This window comes from Cyprinodon tularosa, unplaced genomic scaffold, assembly GCF_016077235.1.
Source record: "Cyprinodon tularosa strain WSP-4 unplaced genomic scaffold, ASM1607723v1 ctg756, whole genome shotgun sequence".
NCBI lineage: Eukaryota > Metazoa > Chordata > Actinopteri > Cyprinodontiformes > Cyprinodontidae > Cyprinodon > Cyprinodon tularosa.
The window spans coordinates 107,534-124,096 of record NW_024039514.1 but is presented as its reverse complement, the minus strand read 5'-3'; the positions used below and the strand labels follow the sequence as shown (position 1 = coordinate 124,096).

General features: G+C 46.6%; 2 protein-coding genes across 2 annotated transcripts; one reads left to right on the top strand and one right to left on the bottom strand.

Annotated features, from left to right (window-relative positions):
• Positions 1-419: 419 nt before the first annotated feature.
• Positions 420-10,604, bottom strand: utp4 (UTP4 small subunit processome component). Its single transcript, XM_038270224.1, has 17 exons — positions 10,449-10,604; positions 8,158-8,322; positions 7,905-8,093; positions 7,746-7,830; positions 7,384-7,473; positions 7,088-7,299; positions 6,839-7,010; positions 6,037-6,128; positions 5,308-5,404; positions 4,053-4,117; positions 2,375-2,497; positions 2,084-2,240; positions 1,714-1,820; positions 1,540-1,635; positions 1,289-1,474; positions 1,106-1,216; positions 420-864 (listed from the first exon to the last, which is right to left on the bottom strand). The coding sequence occupies exons 2-17, from the start codon at positions 8,314-8,316 to the stop codon at positions 748-750; spliced, it is 2,058 nt and encodes a 685-aa protein (XP_038126152.1). The 5' UTR covers positions 8,317-8,322; positions 10,449-10,604; the 3' UTR covers positions 420-747.
• chtf8 (CTF8, chromosome transmission fidelity factor 8 homolog (S. cerevisiae)) lies at positions 10,532-16,273 on the top strand. Its single transcript, XM_038270225.1, has 3 exons — positions 10,532-10,685; positions 15,597-15,720; positions 15,924-16,273. The coding sequence occupies exons 1-3, from the start codon at positions 10,666-10,668 to the stop codon at positions 16,179-16,181; spliced, it is 402 nt and encodes a 133-aa protein (XP_038126153.1). The 5' UTR covers positions 10,532-10,665; the 3' UTR covers positions 16,182-16,273.
• Positions 16,274-16,563: the final 290 nt, after the last annotated feature.

Below are 16,563 nucleotides of genomic sequence, written 5' to 3'. Positions count from 1 at the left end.
ACATTTCAAGTCTGCATCCAGACCAATGAAATACTTCACAGCAGAAATGTTTAAACTTGCTTTTTAAATTAGACAATCATCCGATGTGACTAACTGGTCGTTTTAAGGCATTTTAATTCTTCCTAAAACTATTAAAATGGTTTAGAGGAAAACATGCAGCCGATCCTCTGGGCCCCTTCTGTGTGTCGCGGTGGTCGAACAGAAACTCCTGGTTTCGTTGGTAGCGATCCGTAGAGCAGCAGATCCGACTGAACGGGTTTTACTTTGTGCTGAAATGTTTGTGGGCCGCTGGAAAAAGGAGCTTTTCCAGTCGCTCTGCTTCTCCTGCTGGGTTATTATTACTGTTATCAATTATAATTATTGCTGCTGCTGCTCCTTGGCTGTTGTAATAAAATACAAAGGCTCTTTGACAGGAAAAATAACGGATGTGAAATAATTTTAATCGAAAATAAAATGTCTGGAGATGTTTCAGCTGACTGAATCATGTCTGGTTTTTCTTCATAACATCCAGTTTCTGTTAAACTGAGTAAAAACCAAAGTCAAAGTCCAGACTGTCTGAACAGCTGTGAGGAACCATGTGGAAACCCAGCAGCCCTGAAATGAAGAACCGGTTCCAGGTCCTGCTGCATCAGAACCTGGAACCGGTTCTCCTTCAAGTGTCTTCGTGGAATCGTCCTGAAAAAGGAAACAACACGGCGGGTCGGGTTCAGGTTCTTCACTTCTACATGGACAGACGGCGATCATCACTCAGGTTGCAAACTTCTTCTGGCGGACCGGAGCAGGCAGCTGAGACATGATGTCCAGCAGGGGGCGCTCCACCACCACCAGAGACCGGTCCTCCATCAGAGCCACACACAGGAGATGCTGTTGGATGAAGAACAGGAAGGAAACATCAAATAGTTTATTTCTATGGCTCATCGGAAGGCGATCCAATCAGATCCTGCTGATTGGATGAGGAGCAACATTGAGTCCAATAACCGGGTCCCAGCTGGACATCGGCATCCTGACGCCGAACTGGGCCTCAGAGGCTTGTCAGCATAATGGAGCCCATAACAGATCAGAACCTTGATTCTCATAAAGCAGGTGGAGGACCAGATGTCCATACCTGGAAGTTCTTGCAGATCTTGAAGGCGTGGCTTTCTCTGGGCCTCTGTGTCTGAGAAAGACTCCGGAGCAGCGCCTGGTTGTAGAGCTTCGTCCGTTCCTCGGGAAGCGGCTGAGCAGAGAGACATCAGGAAAATTATTCTGAGGGACAGGAGGAGGTGGAATCTGGAGGTGATTGTCTTACCAGACTCTGGTCGATGATGCAGAACATGAAGGTGTCGTGCAGGAGAATCTGGGCCGGGTTCCTGGGGTTGAAGGTGATGCCAGTGATGGGCGTGTCCCGCTGTAGCCACAGGGGGTGAAGTCCTCGCCTCTGCAGCTGCCGGCTCCACTGAGTGAACTCCTTCTGCTTCAGGGAGAACTCAAAGATCTGCAGAAGGACCGGTAACGTCAGAGGACACACTATGAGGGACAGAGGACATGCTGGTCACCCACCTGGTGGTCGGCGTGCACGGAGACCAGGCTGCAGCCGCTTGGGTGGACGGAGACCGCTGTGGGGAAGGAGCTGTAAGTCGGCACCGAGCAGTGCAGCTGCAGAGGAAAGGAGACATTGGAATGCGGCTGGAGGACAGCGGGACAGACAGAGGGACATTCAAAGCCGTAGCTTACCGTCTTCTTTTGAAGGTCGAAGACGTGGATCTCGCCGTCAGTGTTTGCTGCAGCGAGCCACTGGCCGTCCTCACTGGGAGACAGGATGTGGACCGGCTGTTTGGAGCCTGAAAACACCAGAACCACAAGGTTAAAAAAACCCAACCAGCCACCAAGGAGACCTGTAAATGGCCCGGTCCTCCCTCACACCAGAACCAAGCCCCTCCCCTGCAGGTCCCAGAGTTTCACGCTAAGCAAGGTTCTGCTTCTGATTTACGTTGCCTGCCAACTCTGCATCTTTTCAGAACTATTTGGACCTCCGTCATCGGCAGGCCCACCCACTTGGTTCCGCTTCTTTATTAAGGGCTAAGAAAGAAACTTCTTCACTCACCTGACTGGTGCCTGAATGTGTGAATGTGTTTTATCTCCGTCTGGTCCAGAGTAACCATGACGACGGAGGACAGAATGGAGGATGCGAACAGTCTGGACGAGTCGGACGAGAAGCAGAGCTGATGGACAGAGCGCAGCTCTCTGGGCAGTTTGGACACCTGGAGGCAAGAAGAAAAGATGGACGTTCTTCATGTTCAAACTATCATGTTTGGTGCTTTCAAACATTTTTATCCCAGTCTTTTCTCGTTAATCGGAATTAAGCAAACATTTGGTCTGTGGCGCTTCAGCAAACCTTCTGGATGCTGATGTTGTTGCTGCTGAGCTGCAGCCTGTAGAGGTGGACGCTGCAGATGGTGGAGTAAGCTAACCAGCCGCCACATGGAGACAACGTGCTGCAGCAGATGTGGTCCTCTCCCTGCAGGGGAAAGCAAACACACAACCGACTAATTCGCCTGATCTTAGGTTAAACGGACACATTTCTGAGCAGCACTTTGTAGATCTAATCATCTAGAGGTAGAAGACGCACAGAGGAAACAGGAACTGCAGAAAGTTCCGCAGCTATTGAAGCAGCAGCCATTGAATGTTAGCACTGGCCACTTCAAATCTTGCTTATGCTAATTAATGCTAATGCTAACCAGTTAGGCTTATGCTATCCAATGCTTGCTCACCCTAACCAGTTATGCTAACCAGTTCTTTCTCATGCTAACCAGTTAGGCTTATGCTATCCAATGCTTGCTCACCTTAACCAGTTATGCTAACCAGTTCTTTCTCATGCTAACCAGTTCTCATTCTAACTAGTGCCTGCTCATGCTAACAAATTCTCATGCTAACCAGTGCTTGCTCATGCTAACCAATTCTCATGCTAACCCGTGCTTGCTCTTGCTCATGCTAACTAATTCTCATGCTAACCAGTGCTTGCTCATGCTAACCAATTCTCATGCTAACTAGTACTTGCTCATGCTAACCAATTCTCATGCTAACCAGTACTTGCTCATGCTAACCAATTCTCATGCTAACCAGTACTTGCTCATGCTAACCAATTCTCATGCTAACCAGTACTTGCTCATGCTAACCAATTCTCATGCTAACCAGTGCTTGCTCATGCTAACCAGTAGTTGCTCATGCTAACCAGTACTTGCTCATGCTAACCAATTCTCATGCTAACCAGTGCTTGCTCATGCTAACCAGTAGTTGCTCATGCTGACCAGTGCTTGCTCATGCTAACCAGTACTTGCTCATGCTAACCAATTCTCATGCTAACCAGTGCTTGCTCATGCTAACCAATTCTCATGCTAACTAGTACTTGCTCATGCTAACCAATTCTCATGCTAACCAGTACTTGCTCATGCTAACCAATTCTCATGCTAACCAGTGCTTGCTCATGCTAACCAGTAGTTGCTCATGCTGACCAGTGCTTGCTCATGCTAACCAGTACTTGCTCATGCTAACCAATTCTCATGCTAACCAGTGCTTGCTCATGCTAACCAATTCTCATGCTAACTAGTACTTGCTCATGCTAACCAATTCTCATGCTAACCAGTACTTGCTCATGCTAACCAATTCTCATGCTAACCAGTGCTTGCTCATGCTAACCAGTAGTTGCTCATGCTAACCAGTACTTGCTCATGCTAACCAATTCTCATGCTAACCAGTGCTTGCTCATGCTAACCAGTAGTTGCTCATGCTGACCAGTGCTTGCTCATGCTAACCAGTACTTGCTCATGCTAACCAATTCTCATGCTAACCAGTGCTTGCTCATGCTAACCAGTGCTTGCTCATGCTAACCAGTGCTTGCTCATGCTAACCAGTAGTTGCTCATGCTAACCAATGGTTACATTTTAAAATCTTTAGATTCTTTTTAGTCCTGTGAATAAATGTACTCATTTTGAAGTGATGACAATTATCCATGCTGGTTGTAAATAGAACTGGTTCCCAGTTAGCCCAGTAACCAGCAGTGTCTCTCCTCCCACCTTCCTCTTCAGCTGGATCAGTTTCTCTGGTTTCCTCTTCACAGGCAGACTCTCCCAGGGCGCTCCTGTCAACCACAGCACCACCACATGTTTACTCTCAGTTCTAGTTACTGTAGTTGCTTTTCAAATTTATAACATAATTAACTTATTTTCAACCTTTCCTTGGTAAACAATTATCAGATTGACGTGTAGATCTAGGTCATCTAGTGGCACCAGATGCAATAGTTATCTTTATGTTGACCACTAGAGGTCAGTATTTTTAACATATGATGTGCTGCTGGTAAAATCCAAAAATGTGAAAAGTTTAAAAAGCAGCAGAAGTTTTGCTCATAGAAAGCGGGTCGCCGCCCTGATGGACTCCAGAAGTTCGCTAAACGGGGACTATGGGTGCGTTGGGTTTCAGCAGCTGCGTCCTCCAAGGACCCGGTCTACTGGGACTGGGTCCTTCAAGGGCTGTGAAATTGAGGCTGGAAGAGTTCGTGTGTGGATTTGAACAGCTGCAGCCTTCTCTGGGTTTCTCCACCCCTCAGTTAGCATAGACTCTATTGCTTAGCAAGTGAAGCTTAGCAGGTGAGGAATTGAGGCTTCTTCTCACTACTGTTCTATGCTAATTACATTTCCAAAGAGCTTCAGCAGCAGTACAGTCATTGCAAATAAAGTTATAGTCCCCACACTGCAGAGTTATTGGAATCTAAGCGTGTCAGCAAAACCCATTTGCACAGGACAGATAAAACCTTTCAATAAACCAAACATTATCCGCCTCATATCTGACTCAATAACAATTTAAAACAACTATCATTCATCAGACCAAACTATTCACACACTGGTATTATATTAACCTGCACTTCCAATATTCACCACTGTTTGGCTCCAGGTATATTTTTACTCCGAGTATGGAGCACCCAGCTTGCTTGGACTCTTATTGAATCATGGGATACCGAGCGCTACATAGTATACATCTGTGCTGACCTGGGAGCGCCTCATGCTTCTCCAGGAGGGGCTGGAGGAGGAGTCTGGGGAGAGGGGACTCTGCTGCCCCCCCAACCTGATCCTGGATGAAGCGGGGGGGCAACAGGTACAGTTTCGGTTTAGGATTCATGCTGTGTTCAGGTTCCAGACAAATAAGGGACTTTGGACATAGGTGAATATGAATGAAACAGGAACTTTTTTGTGTGAAATGGATCATTGATGTCAGAGCAGAGTCTGGATGAGAATAGTCATGCCTTCATTCATCGCTTTGATGCATTTTTCTCACCGTTTCCGTCGCTCTCTCCGAGCCGCCACACCTCCAAATGATCCGGGAACTGGAAGAGCAGAAGCCCTGCTTTCTTGGCACAACTAACCAGGCTTCTCTGTAAAGTAGAGGTCAGAGGTCATCAGGCTACCATGGCGGGAGCAGATTTTTATGACCGTCAGGTGGGTTTTTACAACTTTTTTTTTTTAGCCATTGAACATTTATGCTGATGAGGAAGAGAGTTAGGAGGCTGAGATACGGTCACCATGAGCAACATGGAGGTGCTGCCCCTCACCGGGAGTAACAACATTGACTCTTCCAGGTCAAAGAGGATCTGGGTTGATGAGCCCTGCCTTAGAGGGGACTCAAAACTACAAGTTCTCATCCAAACAGCTCTGAGGGACGAATCCAGTGTTTAAATCAACCAGAGCAGATGTGGTGCTCCAAGCTAGTTGGGCTAAACCACGGCTCCTCATGGTGCAAGGAGCCTTGGTTTGTGGTAGGGGTAGCACCTATTCAGACACTCCCAGTAGGGAGGACGATTCCGACGCTCCTGCTGTGTCTTCCAGAACAGAAACAATGTCCCTGAGATCTTCAAGCTCACAGCTGATGTCTCTTCATCCCCTACAGACTGAATCAATTTAACTGGATGATCTGGTTGAACTGTAAAGTGCCTTGAGAAAACGTGTTGTGAATTGGCGCTATAGAAATAAACTGAATTGATGAGCAAAACAATTTTTCTAGACTCACATGAGGAAAAGCTATTTTACGCAGCGCTGACTCCTGGGTGTTCTTCTCCACCTTGTCCAGCAGGGGTCTCACTACCAGCTGAGTGTCCATACCTGAAAGGGAACATCATCCTTGTCATTCATTAAGCTTTAAAGTGAGTTAATCAGCTTTTCAAACAGAACAGCAGCAGCTCATCCAGGAATTTTGCAGGATTGAAGGTTTGTTGTTGTTTTTATTTGGTTTTCCTGAGTTGGATCTAAATCTCACACAAACGGCCCCACTGAGGATCCAATCACCAGCAATCTGACCATGATGAATTAAAACAAAGTTGTTCTTAGTTGCTTAAGGTCGTAGGGAAATCATATTTAAATGTCACATCATTCTGGCTTTAAATAGATATTTTTTAACTTTTGAGACAATATGGTCAGATAAACAGTACATTTATATGCATGTACAAGTCAATGTCTTTATGCTACACTTGGCTTAAATACCGTATTTTCGCGACTATAAGGCGCATATAAACGTCTTTTTTTCCCCTCAAAATGTGTGGCGCGCCCTATAGTCCGGTGCGCCTTACGTGTGTGTTAAATACAGTAATGGCACACATAACTGAGACTGCGCCTTTTAGTACGGTGCGCCTTATGGTTGTGAAAATACGGTAAGTTAAATATGACCAAAATAGAAGACAGATTAAACAGAAATTTAATCTGTTTATGAAACTGGCTCTACGACTCAGATTAATTAACCTGATTTATCTGCAGTTCTGCTAAAAGATCTTGTTAATAGAAGCACATTTATGCTGATGTGAGGATTTAGCACCAACCTCCAGACACCACGGCCGTGTCGGTATAAACCAGCGCCCTCACGTCATGAGAGTGGTTTTTAAAGGTCCTGGTTCTGACCCACTGCCTGTCCTGCTGTCCCACTGTGGAGGAGATGAACTGAAACTGGACCACGGTTCCCTCAGAGGTCCCGGCCATCGCGCTGCTCTCATCCTGCCAATCATTCACACATCATGACCCATTCTGGAATGTTCAGCTCAGAAACGCACTTCAATGAGAACCCCACTCACCTGGGAAATGGACAGAACCAGGACGTCCCACTTTGACACCAGATGGGTTTGGATCAGAGTTCCAGTTAAGCCGTCCCAGATCTGGACCTTTCCAGCTGAATCTCCACTGATGACGGTGTGGTCGGACAGGAAGGCCACGCTCCAAACCACCACCTCCCTGCTCTTAGAGGCCCCCAGACCGCGCTCCACCAGCATCCTCTGGGTGGCGTGGCCTGGGTCAGAACCAGAGAGAAAGAAGGGATGAAGAAGCCCAGCGGGCGGCAAGTCCTACGTGGATCCGCTCAGGATGAACCTACCCGTCTGTGTGTCGAAGATCCGGAGCATGTCCATCATTCCCACGGCGATCTGTCCACCAGACGGATGCCAGCAGAGAGAAACGATCCGACCTGAATCATTTATTGGACACGTTCCAGTTAATCTAGGTTCAACAGAACAAGCAGAACCAGTCTGCCTTCCTGACTCATTTCATGCATCACATCAAATCAATTTCTATGTTAAACGGCCGGAAATGGAAAAACAGATTCAAACTTCGCCAACCGGACCGAGCCTGGTAACCAGAACAGAACCGGTGACTACCATTGGCCCCTGGCAGATCAGCTCGGTTCTTTACCCTCAGCATCATTTATCAGCAGGACCAGAGAAGTGGATCGTCACTGACCTTTCTGGCGGTCCAGGTTCCTCTGAAACTGGACTCTGTCCTGCAGGACGTCAAAGATCTTCACAGTGCCGTCCTCGCAGCCAGCCTGTGGGAGGAAACGCTCCCATCACATCTCAGCACAGATCAAAAAACATCTTCAGTGACCGAGGGTCCACCCACCGCCAGCAGCGTCCCCTGGCTGTTGCTGCTCAGGGTCCAGATCGGCCCCCCGTAGGCATCCATGCTGTAGCGGGGCCTCAGGTTCTCCAGGTCGTACTCTGTGATGGCCCCGTCCAAACCGGCGCTGAACAGGCGGCCAGACACCCAACAAAGAGCCTCCACAGCTCGCCCGTCCCGCCCAGGAATCACCTGAGAGCGAGGAGGTTAGGTTCAGGAAGCTGTCGTCCTCACCACCTGCTACGTGGGCCCTTACCTTCTCTTGGAAGTAGTTGTCAGCAAAGTTAAAGATCTCCACGGCGCCATCGGCCCGGGCCACGGCCAGCCGCTCCATCTGCCGGTTGAAGGCCATGGCCCGAATGGCGCTGGGCATATAGTCGAAGAAGCGGACTCGGTGCACCTTAAACTCCCCCATTGGACACTGGGTCAGAGAAAGAGACATTTCCATTACAGCATCTTTTCAGGGACAATAAAAGAGCAGAACTGTTGGAGGCACAAAAGCGCCTCCTGCTGGGGAACAGGAGGAATCTGTCTGAACCTCCTGTCTTTCTCTTCTTGACTGATCCTGCTTTATGAAGGCTGATATTTGTTCTGCTCTAAGAAGTTCTCCTCTTCACTTCATTACCTGCATAATCTAAACCTGTTTGAACCGGTTATCTGCCCACCAAGGCCATAATGGATAACCGTATGGAGGGGAGGATGGATCAGGAGATCCACCTCCAGACCTGAACCCTGGAGGAAACGTTCAGAGGGAGCTGAAGGTCTGTTTCTGATCTTCTGGTTTCAACATGAAGGACCTTTCTCTGTTAGAAAACCTTTCTCTGTCTGGTAGATCACATCGTGAGCTGTAAACTCACACTGTACGACGAAACTGCAGGGTTTCATCGTGCAGTTTGAGCTGCAGCTGCGTGCAAAGATTGAAAAAACTCCCACAGCGTATGCCCAGCTTAAGTCGGCAACACTGCTCTTCACACCTCTTGTTTTCAAATGGTTTTCTCCTTTCTTCTTGGACCTTTCTGAACATGCGCAGCAAATGGACTGATTCATATTACTATTTTTTACGTATTTATTAATGTTTTTCAAGGCTGCACTTTAAAAATGAAATGGTTTAGAGCTGTTTTAAATGAAATGTATTTTTGTTTACATTCGTGTACACAAAATGACAAAAATAAATATGTCTAAGTCTAAATAAGGAATAGTTGTATTAATCTAACATGTTAATAGAGTTTTAGGGGCCCCCAGGAACTTGGGGCCCTGGAGAACTGCCTAGTATTGCCTAATGGTAAATCCCCCCCCCCCCCGGAAAGCAGGTAGAGGGAGGTCAGCCTGTCAGCTGCAAATTATTTTATTTATTTTTAATAAACTTTATTATTTACAACACACAACAATACAAAACTGCATTGTGTACATATCACAAAACAACAAAAACATTTGCCAGGGGGAGCATTAACAGAAAACAATAAAAGTATATAATAAGAAATGACAACATAATCTTGTTTAAAGAAAAACAGTACCAAAGGTGACAAAAATACCAGATGCCACAGTGAATCAACACAATAAATTATCTAAAATTCAAATTTGATTGCAAGCCAATAAAGTTGTTTTTGGTCGAATTGTAAATATATAATGTTTAAATTCAATCAAAAAAATTGAAAAGTCGTTTTTTTTTTCTCAAAAAATTGCATTTATGAAGATGAAATTTAGCCTTAATAAGAAAACTCTTCACATTCATTCATTTTTTTGAAAACCGAACAGGACATTTACCCAATATAACTGAAATCCTATTGGTATTTTTGACACAATAAAAGTACAAAAGTGTTGCCAAACTACTTTAGAATTATGACAAAACCCAAACAGATGAGGGACCGATTCTGGGCAAGTGTCACAGAAGGAACAGCTAACATTAATATCAGAGTTGAATTACTTTAAATAGACTTTAACGGGGTAGATTCTGTGTATGAGTTTAAAGGAGACTTCTTTAACCTTATTAGTGAGAAGAAAGTGTCAGCTCCCAATTATCCCACTCAATCAGGTGCGTAAAACACGCAAGGACGGTGGCCCCGAGGAGCCAATCGCGGTCAAAAACTTTCAGCTTGAAGCAAACCTGGACTAGTTTAAAGCTTCTGGCTGAGATTAAAACGTCTTCCTTTCGGCGAAATAATCATTTAATTCCAGAATGATTAAGTCCAGACTTCCACTTCTGGATCCAGCAAACATTTAGCGCTCAAAACGCCTTTTAGTGGAAGAAAAGTCCCACATAGACATAAACCCGCAATATTACAAGCTATACAATTAGACCTGTTTATGTAGGGATTCAATGAACTAAATGACTAAATCAGAGTCTTGCTCTCCAAATAAGAACCAACTTTAAGGGACAGTCAGATAGGCGGCGCGCGGCACCATCAGAAATAACGGCAGTTAGCTCCGAAAGCTAACATAAAGGGACCTGGTGAGTCACTTAAAGGCAGTAAAACTGCTTAGAGCTCAACTACAGCCCAGAAACACGCTTTAAAACGTCCATTTATGATGGGTTTGAACAGAACTCACCTCAAATGTAACGCTGCACGTTTAAAAACATCAGAAACCACGTTGATGACCCGGATCAGGAAACACAGGCGGAAGTACGCCATGACGTCATCAGCACGCACCGTCGGTTGGTTCGCTGTTGCAGCGCGGGAAGCCGAAGTAAACAGAGCTGTGGTGGATCTTGAAAGTCTAGATAAGCGCTGTTCTTGGAGCGGATTGTTGGCCGGTTCGCAGCAGGATGGTTCAGATTATCCTTCGGTGAGTTTGGCTTCATGCGGCCGCAGCTTGGCAGGAATTAAACCGCTAAAAACCAACCAGCAGAAGCACTGCGGAATGGAAGCAGCAGCAGATTTATAAATCCCGTACATGGATTATACGGAAGAGGATTAGGTCCACTAAAGAACTAAAAATTTACTGATTTTTCAAAATATTATTTCAAATTAATATGGGGAAAAAGTCAGAATTCTCAGAATTCTGACTTTAATCTCAGATTTCTGACTTTTTTTTCTCAGATTTCTGACTTTAATCTCAGATTTCTGACTTTTTTCTTAGATTTCTGACTTTAATCTCAGAATTCTGACTTTTTTTCTCAGAATTCTGACTTTAATCTCAGATTTCTGACTTTTTTCTTAGATTTCTGACTTTAATCTCAGAATTTCGGATCTTAAAGTAGATGAAGGAAGAGATGTGTAGCACTCAGCTTCACTGATAAAGATGTGATTTTTTTTTGGGAGGGCCAGTTACATATTGGTGGAAAATGATGGCAACTTTTTACATGCCTGAGTGGAAGAGCAGAAGGTGATTAAAACAAGAGAGCTAGTTTAGTTTCTAAAACAGACATGTTTGCTAGCTGTCAGAATTCAGAGATTAAAGTCAGGATTCTGATAAAACCAGATAAAAATTCAGAGTAGGGAATTCACAGTCTTAAACAAAAAAACTGTTTTTCTTCCATACTGTAATTATAGATTTTGTAAATTCTTTTTTTTTTTTTGCAGCAGAAACCGAATTTAAGTGTGTCAAAAAAACAAAATTGTACAAGTAAGAATTACCTAGAATTCTGCTTGACTGTTTATCATATCTGAAATTTCTTCACAGTCAAAATAATGCAGATTATTATCAATAACTAGGAATATGGAGATCTGAAATGAATTTCTAGACATCCAGAGGGTTTATTCTAGATATGAAGAATGTCATTTTGTTTGTGTTATTGGGAAAAAGTATTCAGCTATGCAATCCAGTTAAATAAAGGAGATAAATGGTAATTTCTCATTATAGCATAACAGTAGAATCATAGCAGTCCTTCCAGGTTGATGTTCTGCCCTGTTCTGGTTAAACTAAATATCCTTTCACTAACTTAAACCCTGTGAAGGTTGTCAGATCACAGTTAATCTAAACTATGAGCTCTATAACTCCACTGCTGATGAATCCAGGTGTGCCTGACCTCAGTAAACATGGCCAGAAACACCTGGATTCATCCCTTCATCCATTGGCCTAATGAAAAACAGGAAACAAGAGCCGCCTTAAGTTCAGGAAGTAGTGGAGTTGTGCATAGAGCCCATTACAGACAGTTGCAGGAAACAGTAAATCGTTAGGAATAAGTCCAGAGTCTAGCTTGTTATAAAAATAATTACTTTTTATATAAAACATTCCTCTGCCTCAGACATGGCGTAGCCTTGCAGCTGTGTCATTTGAGCGAATACTTTATGAGTTTAAAGGGGTTCTATAAGAAATAGAATTTTTTATGGTAATTTAAAGGGAAAAAAAGTATTAGAGATTTGATACTAATAAATAAAAGTGGCCTGCCATTGTCTGTTCTAAACATGATAACATTAAAACTAGTTTACTGCTATAATGGTAGAGGATCAATCTATCTATTTAGGTGAAACCCCTTGTCAGCAGGTGAAGATGAAGCCTAAAAATGTTGTTTTGATATATGGGACCTGTTCATCATATCATGGAGTTCCTCCTTAGTCTGATGACACAACTATCAACTAAAATCTGCAAGTTGACATGTTTAAAAGAAATGAAGAAGTCCCATTGACAGTTTGCTATGCTTTAATAAGGAGCGGAGATCCTTATTAATTAAGCGGAATAAGGAGCCAATGAATCAATGCAATCAACTGGTTTTCCTTAGATAGAAAACTTTATGAATCTGACTGTATGATCTGGTTGATTTGTAAAGGGCCTGTGTTGTGAATCGGTACTATATAAATAAACTGAATTTAATTTTTTCGCGCTGTATTTATGACAGTGTAATGACAATAAAACGCTGGGGGGAAAAAAACACAAAGACATAGACTTGAGTTTCCATGGCTGTCCCTGCGAAAAATCGTCAGTAAACCTGACCTCTGAACCTGACAACCCTGAACGACTCCGCTTTGACCTTTCACCTAAAACCCCCCAAACTGATGGCAGAGAATACAGTTAGAATTGTGAATACCGGCTGCCGCCTGGAGTCTGGGGCCTGGAGGAAGGGCGGGCCGCCTGGTCCGTGGTTTTGGCTGGGGCTGGCTGCGGGGCCTAGGTGGCCTGCTGGTGGCGGGGCTGTCACCTCTGCTCTCCCCAAAGAAGGTTGGATGGAGGGGCATTAAGTGCCTGGTTGAAGGTTTTTTTTTTTTTTTTTTTTTTTTTTTTTTTTCTGTTCGGGGGGGGGGGGGGGGGGCGCGGGATGGGTGGGCCCCGGTCCCGGGGGGGGGCTCTTGCTGGGGGTGGTCCGGTCCGTGTGCGGGGTGGGGGGCCGGGCTTGAAGCAGGAAAGAGATGGGTTGGTGTGGCGGTGTCGCCGCTCCCCTCCCCTCACATCCGGATTTTAGGTTCACTTATGGGGTCATCCGATAGTCCCGGGACCGACCACCGGTGTCACCGGGTTTTTGGTCCTGGTATTATTGGATGTGAGTGTTATGTGTGAATGTGTGTCCGCGTTGTTAGTTTCTTTATTTATTATTATTTTATTCAATTTTATTCAATTTTTTTTTTTTTTTTTTTTTTTTTTTCCTGTGGTACGAGTGGGGGCACTAGGGAGGGAAGGCATGATTGAGATGGTGTGTTTTTTTTTTTTTTTTTTTTTTTTTCTCCCAGGTTGGGGTCTCAACCGCACCCTCTCCCAAATACATCTCAAGTCTCCGCTAAGTGCGGAGCCCATTCCCCCCGTCCTGCTCTCCCTCCGCTGGCTGGCGTCGGGGCTCACCGGTGCACTGGTGGAGCTGGGGGTGGATGCCCGGGGGACTGCTGGCTCATTCCTGGCGGCCTCTCCGCTGGCCCCGGCCGGCCGGGGCTTTGCTGGGGCTCCTGTCTGGGGATCGGGTGCCCTTGGGGCCTCGGATCCCTGGGGCCTGGGACTGGATCCGCTTCGGGGTGGGGCTGGGTGTTGTTCGGGGATTTTCGGGGTCGGTGCCGGTGCCTTCGCTACGATGCCGGTTCCTGGGCGGTGTTTCTTTCCTATGCCGGTTCTGTGGTACCGGTTCGGGGGGGGGGGGGGAGCTGCACGGCATGGTGGGGTGCGGGTCTTGGGTCCTGTTTTGGGCTCCGGTTTTTCCGCTCGCACTTCTCCTCTTGCTTATTTATGGGGGCCTGGAGTGGCTATGGCCGGCGCGTGGTGGGGGGCCGGGGCGGCGGAGCTGCTCTGGCCGCGTGTCAGGGCCTGGTGCGGGCGGCGGGGGGGGCGGCGGACGTGGCTGGGCTGCTTTGGCTTCGTCCGGTGGGGGGACGGCGCGGTTCGCTCCGCTCTGGCTTTGTGCTGCCCCTCGGGCTGCTGGGGGGGGGTGGTTGCGCCGGCTGCGGTCTGCTCTTCTTGCGGTTTTGCGCCGGGCGGCTTTTCTGCTCTCGGGCTGATTCTGTGCGTGGTGTGTTTCGTTGCGCGCTGTTGGCATCGGTCTTGGTGGGGTGGGGCTGCTCTTTGGGCCGGGGGGGCGTTTTGGGGGGGTCCCGCGGCGCTCGCGGCCGGTTCGCGGCGGATGCGCATGGGCCCCGGCCGGCGGGCGGGGCCTCCTGAGTGTTTTCCTGGGTGGTGCGGTCGCGGTGGGTGTTGCGGCCGGTCGCCGGGGCTTGGTGCTGGGGGGCGGGGCGTGTTTCGGTGCTCTGTGGGGCTGGGGCGTTTCGGTCGGCGCCGTGGGGGGGCTGGTGTTCGGTGCCCGGCCCTACTTCGGGGTGGCCGGCTGCCGGCGGGGCCCGCGGACTCGTCCCCGCGGCTCCCCGGGGCGCCGGCATGGCGGTGGCTGGGGGGCTTCTTCGTGGCTGTCTCTCCTCCTGCCTTGGTGGGGTCTGGTTTCCGGGGCTGGCCCCGCCTTGGTGCCTTCGCTTCTGGGGTCCCCTTGGGCGCCTGGGGCTTTGGGTCTCCCGGCGCTGGACTCAGTGCTCTGGGGGGTGTGCCTCTCCGGCTCTCCACAACCACTATTGAGCATTTTTTTCTATGGTTAAAACTTTACATGCACAAGTTCACCCTCACAAACAACTACAGGTGCTAGGCTTCAGGTACTTAGAGATTCACTTCCAAACAGAAACCCCACATTCATATCTTCAGGTAACACAGAGTACATGTCAGACTTAATAATATTACGTTAGCGATAGTTTCAAGGTGTTTGCTTTATTGTATATCTCGTACCATGTTTTTTGGTTGTGCTGTTCTTTTTTTTTTTTTTTTTTTTTTTTTTTTTTCCATCTCATTACAGGTGTTGAAGCAGACTGAAAATGTTTTGTCATTGTCTCCTTCCTATCTCCTCTTTCTTTCATCTTTTGTCCTGTTTTTTTCTTTTTCTTTTTCCTTCTTCTTCTTCTGTTTTTCTGCTCTACTTACATTGCAGTGTCCATATGAACTGTAAAACTCCCTGCATAATTATAATAAAGCAATTTATATACATGAAACAAGTGGAGCGGTATGGCAATTGCCATACCGCTCCACTTGTGAAAGTAAAATCTGTTGGGCTCCTTTTGGCATCAAGACAATTATTCTTATTGCCACCTTGCCAGACAGGACACTGTAAAAAAAAAAAAAAAAAGAATTGTGAATACTTTTCTTAGCGCCTATATAAATAACATGCTGTTCTAATAAACATTTTTATTTTAAAAAGTAAAAACAGACATTTTCAGTAGATGGAGCATCACTGCTCGCTCTCTGGAGCAGAGTAAATCAAGGTGTGGTCTTCTGAGGTTGTCCTGTCTTCCTCTCCTGCAGCGGCAGCGTGAATGGCGCCACCCCCGCGGAGTGGCTGTTGGTGGAGCTGCAAGGAGAGATGGTGTCCAGACACAATGCCGGCCTGGCAGGAAACGTGATGGGAGACCTTCTCTACACCAAGGAGGTGCGGAAACTTCTCACTGTTTGTAGCTTTAGCGCAGAGTGATTACCAGATCACAGAGAGGCCGATATGGACATAATAATCCATCAAGACCTTCAGGATTAAATGGCGTCAGAAGTTTAGTTTAGTTCAGATGTTTTGTCTCTCAAACAGAAAATATAATCATCTTCCCCACACTCTCATGCGTTGTGTCTTCTCTCCACCAGGGGGTGCCAGTGCTGATCGTAGGACATCACATTCTCTACGGGAAGGTGGTCAAACTGGAGAAACCCTTCGCCGTCCTCACCAAGCAAGTGGCGCATACACAGGATGGCAGCGCTGCTGATGTCGATCCGGTTACTATGGAAACAGACCAGCAAGGTCCCGCCTCCACGTCTTACTCTGTGTCAGCGCTCATCAGACGGAAACTGATCTTTAAGACTCGACCCAAACCCATCATCACTAATGTGCCAAAGAAAGTCTAGGATCTGAACTAGTCTGAACTGGTCTGAACTGATCTGAACTGGTCTGAACTGATCTGAACTGGTCTGAACTGATCTAAACTGGTCTGAACTGATCTGAATTTGTCTGAACTGGTCTGAACTGATCTGAATTGGTCTGAACTGATCTGAATTGGTCTGAACTGATCTGAATTGGTCTGAACTGATCTGAATTGGTCTGAACTGGTCTGAACTGATCTGAATTGGTCTGAACTGATCTGAATTGGTCTGAACTGATCTGAATTGGTCTGAACTGATCTGAGGGTCTGATTTAAAGTGGGAGCCTTGAATTCCAGGCTGGTTCTGCGACAGTGAGCTTCAGCTCTGTGTGTCTTTCTGTGTCTTTGTTTTTTGCCACCAGTCTTAT